Source organism: Propithecus coquereli, unplaced genomic scaffold (genome assembly GCF_000956105.1).
Source record: "Propithecus coquereli isolate 6110/MARCELLA unplaced genomic scaffold, Pcoq_1.0 Scaffold59, whole genome shotgun sequence".
NCBI classification, from domain to species: domain Eukaryota; kingdom Metazoa; phylum Chordata; class Mammalia; order Primates; family Indriidae; genus Propithecus; species Propithecus coquereli.
In genome coordinates, this window is record NW_012151840.1 from 4,806,401 (window position 1) to 4,815,685 (window position 9,285).

The following is a 9,285-nucleotide window of genomic DNA, read 5'->3' on the forward strand; positions in this document are numbered from 1 at the left end:
GTGTCTGTGGGGAGGTTATAGGTTCAGTTTAGAGCAAGACCCTGACAAGATTGTACTCTCCTAAGCAAGTCATCCTGTCCCTTCTGGATGAGGGTGATGGCTCACAGTTGACATCTCTACCTGTGTTCTTCCACTCTAATTCCTCCCAATCATGCTTGGGACTCCTTGTCTTTGCTGCTTTTTGTAATCATTGCCACTGAGATAGATAATGGTATGTCACTGTTAATTTAATTTGAAATTCTCATAGTAGTAATTTTGAGTTTATGTTTATGTATTTATTGGCCACATTTTTTTGCTTTTCTGTAATATTCATATCCTCTACCTTATTTTTCAGCATATTGCCTGCTTTTTTTCCTTTTCCATTTTAACTGATTACCCCCTGCATTTATCAGGAGTCTCCAAAGAAACAGAAAGAACAGGAGATATAGATCTAGATATAGATACAGATAGATATAGATACAGAGATAGGGATTTATTGTAAGAAATTAGAAACTGGCTCACATGATTATGAAGGCTGAGAAATCCCGAGAGCTGTAGCTGGCAAGTGGGAGACCTGGAAGAGCGGATGGTGTGGGTCCAGTCTGAGGCGAGAGAAGACCAATGTCCCAGCTCAAAGCAGTCAGGCAGAAATGTTAGGGTGGAGAGCTAGTGTACGTGGATTTTGAGAAAGATTTCTCCAGGCAAAGTTGAGGATAGAAAGAAAGACAAGTTTATTTTACTTTTTCCAGATGAAAAAAGGGCCTACACGGTAGTGTTGGCAGAGAGAATCAGGTACCCAGGCTTTTTATTTAGAAGTTGTAAAGGGGGTGAGGAAGATTTATGACTATAGCCAAATTAACAGTGTACTATGAACGCTGCATCTACTCCTCTTCTTAGTGGCAGGCCAATAATGGAAGCTGATAACAGAAACTAACAGATGTGGCAGACAGGTTTATCATGGATGATTGTGATCTTGTCACTGGTTCTCCCCTTGGGGCAGAAACCAAGGCCTGTAGGTGGCACCCCCCATTGTCCTGTCCATCTGGGCTGCCAAAAAGTCTGGACTGAGAAGCTGAGTCAATGTCCGGCTTCCATTTGGACTCATTCAACTGACATGCCTCCCACAGGAGGCCGTAGCTGATAGCCACCACCCTCCTTGCTTGCTGGGGCCAAGAACAGGTGAGAATAAATTGTCACAACACCCAAGATCCAACCACAGTGTCCTCTTCATTCCTCCCCTTCCCCAGCTTAACCCCCAGCCTTCACAGGGCTGATGACTCAGGAAAACATGGGAAAAGAAGGCTCAGGTGCCAAAAGGGAGATAAAGACAGTTCTTCTTAGAGCCAAGCTGAGAAGAATCCACATGGAGAAAATTCTAGACTCAGATTGGACTGAGATCCTGTTAACAGAGTGGGTCTGCATGTGACACCACCATCTGCTCCCCTCTTTCCCACCGCACCAGCCATGGGCTGGTCTTTGTTTATCTCTTTAACTAGAAAAACAACTGGGTGGCCTTCTGCCTAGCGGTTTAATACAACAAATAATTCCTTCATACTGCAAGAGTAACCATTTAGGACTCCTTTCAATCAACTTTAAAATTGTAAAACCTGAAAAAAAAATTATAATAGCCTTGCTGAGTTCTAAAAAATAAATAAGTAAACAAAATTGTGAAAATAATTTGTGCTCAAAATAAAACAGCTGGTAATTATGGGAACATAGAATGGATTAGCAGATCCCACATATCACATCACTCGGATAATACCATTGACATCCCCACTCATTGGTGCTAGAGCTCATCTTTCATCCTGCTGCCTCCAGGCACATGCTCACACTCTCCCTGGACCTTGAAAACCCTTCTCCCCTTTCATTTTAATGTGTAACTGTTTCCAATTAGTCTGAGCTCCTTGAGGACAGAAATCAAGACTCATTTAATTGTCTCTGTCACCCTGCTCTAGCACAGACCTAAGCACAGAGCCAAGGAAAAGGCATGCAATTTGGTTAGTTGGTTGCCCTGGGTCCCTTCAGAAACCTCTCTCCAGTAGCATATAGTTGACCAATATCCATGCGACATACACTAGTTGTTAGTGCTTTGCTATTGGGACAAAAGAATATAAAGGAGACACAGGGGACATGAATATTTCCATGGTTAAGATCACCAACAACACACTAACTCCACAACCACATCATCAGATGACACCCATAAGGGTCAAAAAATGACACGGATATTTTTACCAATATCATCTTTGTCACCTTAAATATCATCAACATAAGGAGACATCTGCTTTAAATAGTATTAATAAATATACTTCTAAAATTCTCTTTTGAATTCACAACAAAATTTCATCCATTTGTTCATTAACCAGTTTTTATTGAGTTCCAATTTATGCCAGAAACTATCAGGTGATGTCTTAGTACATTTTCTGCTGCTATAATAAAATACCAAAGACTGGGTAATTCATAAACAATAGAAGTGTATTTGGCTGGAACAGGATATGCCCTGTCAGATCCTCGACTCTATTCTTGGCTTGATGCCTCCACAGCTTTGCCCAAGTATGGGGCAAAAAGGCAGCTCTTCAACATGGTCGAGGGAGCATGTGCAGCTCTGAGGCCCAAGTCCCTGCTGAGCCTTGAGTCTCATCTGGGGAAAATGGACATACAGAAGCCAGAAGAAAAGCAGACCATTGTAGTGGGACAGGAGTACTTAGCTGCCAGAAGCCCAGATATGGGGCAAGAGCATGAGGAATGTGCCATAAGAATTCCTGCCATTAGCCAAAACCCTTGGCCTCTGTGACTCTCCTTCTTCAAACCTTGATTTTCTGTTCCCAGATATGGTCCCTGTCCTCTCAGAGCTGTGAGTTTAATTCAGCAAAGATGAACTAAACACATTCTATAATATAAGGTCAATCCTTAGTCCTTCATTGCTTAGGAATTCAAAATGGTAACATATGATCCCTGCCCCCAAGTTTTTCATAGCTCAGTGGACTTTTTGAAAACCATCTTACAATAACAAAAAAGAGGAAAGGAAGGAAGGAAACAAGAAAAGAAAGGTGGGAGAAAGGAAGGGAGGGAGGGAGGAAAGGGAAGGGAGGGAAGTGACATGTGCATGTGTTTGAGGATTGAGTCACTGTTTCCCAATGAGATCGTCAAGATACTGGACCATCCAGAAATGGCCTCATTGATGTCATCTATGGTTTCCTCATTCTGCTTGATAGAAGCAGTTGCAACGGAGCATCAGTATGTGTCTGCCTATGTGGTGAATGTGTATAAAGGGGTGTGCTCAGAGCAGGAGGATCAAAGTCTCTAGTACATAGTCATGTGCCCCATAGTGTAAATATGGTTCAATTCACAGTTATATCATAAACTGCGAACTACTAGGAACACTATGCTATTGATAAAATGGTCACTGCCTCCATGAATCTTTACATCATGGTTTAAAGTTTTAGATATTTTTGTACCTACCCACCACTCCCAGCTGATCACAGCCCTGGTGACAAGAGAAACATCATGTATTTTATTCACTGGTTTTGTTTGGTCTCATAAACCAGCGGTCCCCAACTTTTTGGCACCAGGGACCAGTTTCATGGAAGACAATTTTTCCACAGACTGGGGTGGAAGAGATGGTTTTGGGATGATTTAAGCACACTACATTTATTGTGAAGTCAAATCTCTCTGCTAATAATAATCTATATTTGCAGCCACTCCTCAGCACCAGCTTCACCTCCTCAGCTTCACCTCAGATCATCAGGCATTAGATTCTTATAAGGGAGCCACAACCTAGATCCCTCGCATGCACAGTTTACAGTAGGGTTCTTGCTCCTCTGAGAATCTAATGCCACCACTGATCTGACAGGAGGCGGAGCTCAGGCAGAGATGCGAGTGATGGGGAGCGGCTGTAAATACAGATGAAGCTTCTCTCAACCACCATGTACCTCCTGTTGTGTGGCCCTGTTTCTAACAGGCCATGGACTGGTACCAGTCCACAGCCTGGGGATTGGGGATCACAATCACAAACTATTAATAATTTGGTTCTTGGTGAGTGATGCGAAGGAAGGAAAGAAGGAAAGGAGAAAGGGAATGAGGGAGGAAGGGAGCATAGGAGGGCCAGAGGAAAGAAGGAAGAAAAGGACGGAGGGGAAGAGGGAGGGATGAGGAAAGGAGGAGAGGAGGAAGAAAATAATCAGAGTGCAAGTAAGAAATTTCTCTCCAGGTCTCTCTTGACTAGAAGGCCACCAGGCCCCCGCCTTATTTCTCCAAACATCCTGGAGATATATCCACCTCAGACTCCTGCTGTAATCCCAAACTCAAACCTCTCTAAAAAGAGATTTCTACCTGATTTCCTGATCTCATTCAACATAATTCCATGTCCCTACTTATTAGGAAAGTCAAAGGCATCATCCTGACTAATCCATATTCTCCATCTTGCACAGACAATGAATTGCTAAATCTTGAATATATTCCTATAAAGTCTCTCTTAATCCATTTTGTACTCTCAGCCCCACTGCCAGCAACTGATCTCTCCTCTTCCCATGCTCTTTCAAATAGGTTAAAGGAGAGGGTGGAACCAGATGTGTCCTAGGAAGGGACAGACACACTGAGACCTAGAGCCCCAGAGTCTCTAACCCAATGACTGGTTCCTTGGAGATCCCCGGCTTCTCAGTGGGACTCAGCCTGAGGAAAGGATGTGCCTTGGGAAAGCTTCATCTCATCCACTGGCAGAAAGGGGCCACCTGGGAGCTCCAACAGGGCCACCCTCAGAGGGACCAGCAAGGACAGAATGCTAGGAATAGGTCTCACCCATCCTGCAAGTGTAAGAGGCTCCACCTGCTTCTCCAAGAGCCATATCACACCCCAGCCCTGGGTTCACCCTGGAAAAGGGCCCTCATCACAAGTTCCTCCTCTGGTCTGACTCCACAAGGAGGAGTTCTTGTCTGAAACCAGGGAAGCTTCTCTGCAGCAGGACTCACAAGTCTAAGAAGAAAAGATAGGAGTGAAGAACAAAGAAAAGAGAATGGAGAATAGAGAGAAGTCCTGACAGAGAAGGAGCCAGCACTGGAATTGTATAGCTTTAAATGGCAGAGCAAAGCGACTCCTAGCCCAGCCACTGTTCAACTGCTGATGTCTGAGTTTCTACAAGTAGCTGGGAGCCCAGCCCAGACCATGTAGATATACGGATGTACATACATAACTAACTTTCTCTATTTGCCTGGAGAGAAAGGGGTCTTCTTAAAAAACTTAACCTGGGTAAAATATTTTCTTTCTGATACTTGTTTATCTCACCCATATATTGTCTACATTAATGTGATTTTAATTTCAAAATACAAAATGTTTAAATATTGTTTGGTGCATCTGAATAGATGCTGAGTAGACCCTGCCGAGATAAGCTGTCAATGAAACCATCAGCCATACCAAACGACCACCCAAGTGCCCCACCCCTAAGACACTCCCCAGGTACCTTTCAGAGTTACCATCTTTGTCCAGCTCCAGCCCACTTAGAGTCTCATCTTGCCATAGCTCCCGCTCTAGGGGAAGCTACTGCTTGAGCTGACCTGGGTCCTGCAGGTCCCACCAATGTCACCACCAGAGCTCCTACTGTCATGGCGGTGCAGTAGTCAGTGGGGGAAGTGGGGGTTTCCAGCTGCTGTCACAGATCCAGTGACTGCTGCTGACCTGGGCCTGGAAGACTCAGAAGAGCACCATTAGATGAACCAACAGTCTAAGAGACAAGTATCTTCCCCGGCCACAACCCATTCTCCTCAACTTTAGGGGGCAGGGTTGATAATAATACATGTGGAGAAGACACTGGATTCAGATAAGGATTGAATCAGCAGGAAGCCCAGGGTTCCCTGATAGCGCCTTTCCCTCAGGCCCACCCCCTCCCTCTGCCCTTCTCTCACACCCCTGTGCACCATCGAAGTGGGCGCAGTGGTGTGAATAGAGCTATGTTTTCTTTCACTTTCCTGTCTCCTCACTCACACCACCCAGTCTGGCATTTCAAAAGTGCCCATTCTCATCCTTTGTAGTTGTCTCTTTTTATTATAGAGTCCCCGAGGAAGGTAGGAGGGCGTGGGGTGGGTATTTGATGGCATAAAAGCAGTGTCACTTCTAGCCTAGCTCTGAGACTAAATCAGAGCAGAGTCTCGAGGAGCCCATCATGCCAGCAGGAGAATATTTCAAAAAACAAGCATGCCTGTCCCAGCCTTTCACCAGCTCTCCACCTGGAATTCCCATTCCCCCATTCAAAAATCTACAGAATTCTTAAAAGAATTCATATCATTGTAATTATCCAAAGTGGCAGGATGGGTGGAAGGGAAGAAGGAACTAATATCCTTTTATAGTGTATGTTGTGCCAAAAAAAAAGTATCTGATCCTACAGGCTTCCATATACTCTGATCAAAATAATGCTTTGTTTAAAATTACAATAGGATTCAAATTTATGATTATTAGAAACTTAATACTATCTTAGTTGTGATTATTTTCTTTGGAAGCATGCAGTATAATAAAGATTATTTTAAAATTCACGACAGTAGTTTTTCTTTGGAGGCTATAATACATTGTATTATATTACTAGAGATAGATCAAATGATTAATTTATCACTGATGTTATAACTAAAACTAAATGGAAAATGGCATTCAGTGCATATGAATTCACCATATACAAACCTCAAACATTTTCATAGTTATTCATTAAGTGAAGTGCTTTCAACCCCATCACCTCCATCATTATCAACATATTCAATAAAATCTTCATCAATCATCAATATAATATGTCAAATTAGATTCAGCCTCACACATTCCACAGACAGCCACAGACAGTTGTCCTTTTTTCCCATTAACTGTGATTTCTGTTGGCCCCACAGATAGAGGTCGGGTTTTGACATCATCTGCTGCTCCACCAAGTCCTACCTCGGCCCCACTCCCCTCCCACCCAGCACCCCTGCTGCATGCCAGATGCCACGAAGTTTCCTGAAGAGCTCTACCTCTCAAGCCACGGCCCCAGCTCCATTCTTTCACCCCTCATCCAAACACATCTCATTTTTGGCCCAGTAAGCTCAGCTCAGTCAACACCCCTAAGAAAGGAGCTGAGTACATCATCCCCCTGAAGGAATTTACAAAGCGGTGAGGACTGACACCAGAAAGCAGTGGCCCCATGCCTGCTGCCTTTTTGCACCCTTGCGCTGTATACTTAGCACATAGAATCTGACTTAATTGTTCAGTTGCCCATCCGGCCTTCTGAGAGGCTGTGAGTTAGTCCAGGGCAGAAACGAGTTCCATTTGTCCTCTCATTACCAGGGCCCACAGAGGACTTAGTCTGAATTCAGAGCATGTGAGCCCAATGAAGAAATAAAAGCGGCATGACAGGCAGAGGGCCTGAACGTGGATAGCTGGACCGTCATTGAGATTTCCTGCTTCCCTTTTGTCATTCCTCAAAACACGTGCCTAAGAAAATGCTGAAGCCTGCTCCTGAGGGTGTGAGGTGCTGTCACCCTCTGGTCCGCTTGGGGTGGGAATAAGTACACATACTTGGGCGGTGCATCCTAAAACCCAGCTCAGGACAAAAGTGCTGAGGTCCTGAGTTCCTCAGTCCGCAATCACCTAAGGAAGCGCCTTCTGCCTCGCAGAAAAACCAGGTGAGCGACTATCTGGGGAGAGCACCTGGGCTGCAGGGGATGAGCAAACATGTCTGTGCTTCAGCAAGAAGAGGGAAGGAGGCAGACCCGGTGGAGGTGGCAGAGAGGCCCGTGGTGGGCAGCAGGATGGGACAGGGATGGGGGAAGGGCGGGGTTGTGAGAAGGAGAGTCCGCGAGCCCTGTCGGGGGTTCACTGCGATGCAGCAACGTCAGGACGCTCAGCGCTTAGCATCCCAGAGATGCGCGTTGCCTTCTCACACACTCGCTGATTTCCACCCTTCTGATTCGCGAGCAAAGAGGTGCGGCCCTGGAGGGGCGCGTGTGCTTCGCGTGCCTGCAGGGGGCGCTGTTCGCATAGGGTCTGGAGCCGGGCCCGAGGGTGGGGCGCAGGACCCCTGGGGCCTCACCCCCAGTCTGTCCGTGCCTCCCTGGCAGGAGAGGGGGCGGAAGGAATTACAGCGTATCAAGCCGATTTAACTCTGAATCGGTTTCCATTTCCACTGCCCAGATCGTGGCTGGCCGCCGACTGCGTTTAGGGGAAAGGATCTACAATTAAACCAAAAAAAGAGGAGACACTGAACTGAAGCCTCTGTATTGACTCGTATTTTGCTTTGGTTTTATTTTGCCTAGGCTCTCTGACCTGCCGAGATGTCCTGCCAGCACAACCAGCAGCAGTGCCAGGCCCCACCCAAGTGCCCCCCACCCAAGTGCCCCCCAAAGAGCCCAGCACAGTGTCTGCCCCCAGCCTCTGGCTGTGCTCCGAGCTCTGGGGGCTGCTCTGGCCCCAGCTCCGAGGGCCGCTGCTGCCTGAGCCACCACAGGCGTCGCAGGTCCCACTGATGCCGATGCCAGAGCTCTGACTCTTATGACGGGGGCAGTGGTCAGCAGGGCGGAGGCTTTGGCTGTGGCCACGGCTCTGAAGGCTGCTGCTGACCTGAGCCATGAGATTAAGTAAAAACATATTAAAAAAAAATAAAGAAAGTTTTAAAATGACTAGAACAAGCCCTAGCCCGGTGCATCTTCTTGCTGTCCCCTCTCTTTGCTACTCAGATGTTCCTTGAAGACTTTGAGTACTTCCCCAGGGGTTTATCCTGCTGGTCTCAGTGCTTCTCGCTCCTTCTTTATGTTTCTGTGTTGTGAAAAATAAAGCTGTTCTTTCTCATTGCAAGCTTTGTCTAACACGGCCATGTCTTGACCCTCTGCGGCTGCCCAATATCCAGTGCAGGGTCCTATCTCAGAAACAGACATACTCCCCCAAAGTCACAAGACCCTTTTGGGGATTTGTGTATTAGGATGAAGGTGAGGGGGGAGGTCTTTCACAAGGTCAAAGGTGGTGCATGAGCTGGAGTAAACATAGAGCTCTGGAAAGCAAAGGGAATGAGCTGCATGGGCCAGCTCAGATCCTTCAGAGAACACCTTGGAAGCTCAGCCCCAGGTGTGGCACAGAGGGAAAGAGGACGAGGGGCTCCATCCAGACTGGAGCAGGTTCTTGGTCCTCTGGTTCCTCCAGCCCTAATGCTCTGTGGTCTTCATGACCGAGGTCAACAGCAGCCCCCAGACCTGTGGCAGCAAGCGGAGGCTCCAGAATGTTCTGTCAGTAGGGTCAGTGGGATCTGTGGGCCAGAGGTGGCTCAGGTGGCAGCCTCCCCCAGAACTGAGACCACAACAGAAAGAGACT

General features: G+C 46.5%; 1 protein-coding gene across 1 annotated transcript; it reads left to right on the forward strand.

The window, feature by feature from the left end:
* Window positions 1-8,255: 8,255 nt before the first annotated feature.
* Window positions 8,256-8,540, forward strand: LOC105821847 (late cornified envelope protein 3A-like). The gene is given in 1 exon segment (XM_012658647.1): window positions 8,256-8,540. A coding segment is annotated over 1 exon segment (285 nt).
* The last annotated feature ends 745 nt before the right edge of the window (window positions 8,541-9,285 follow it).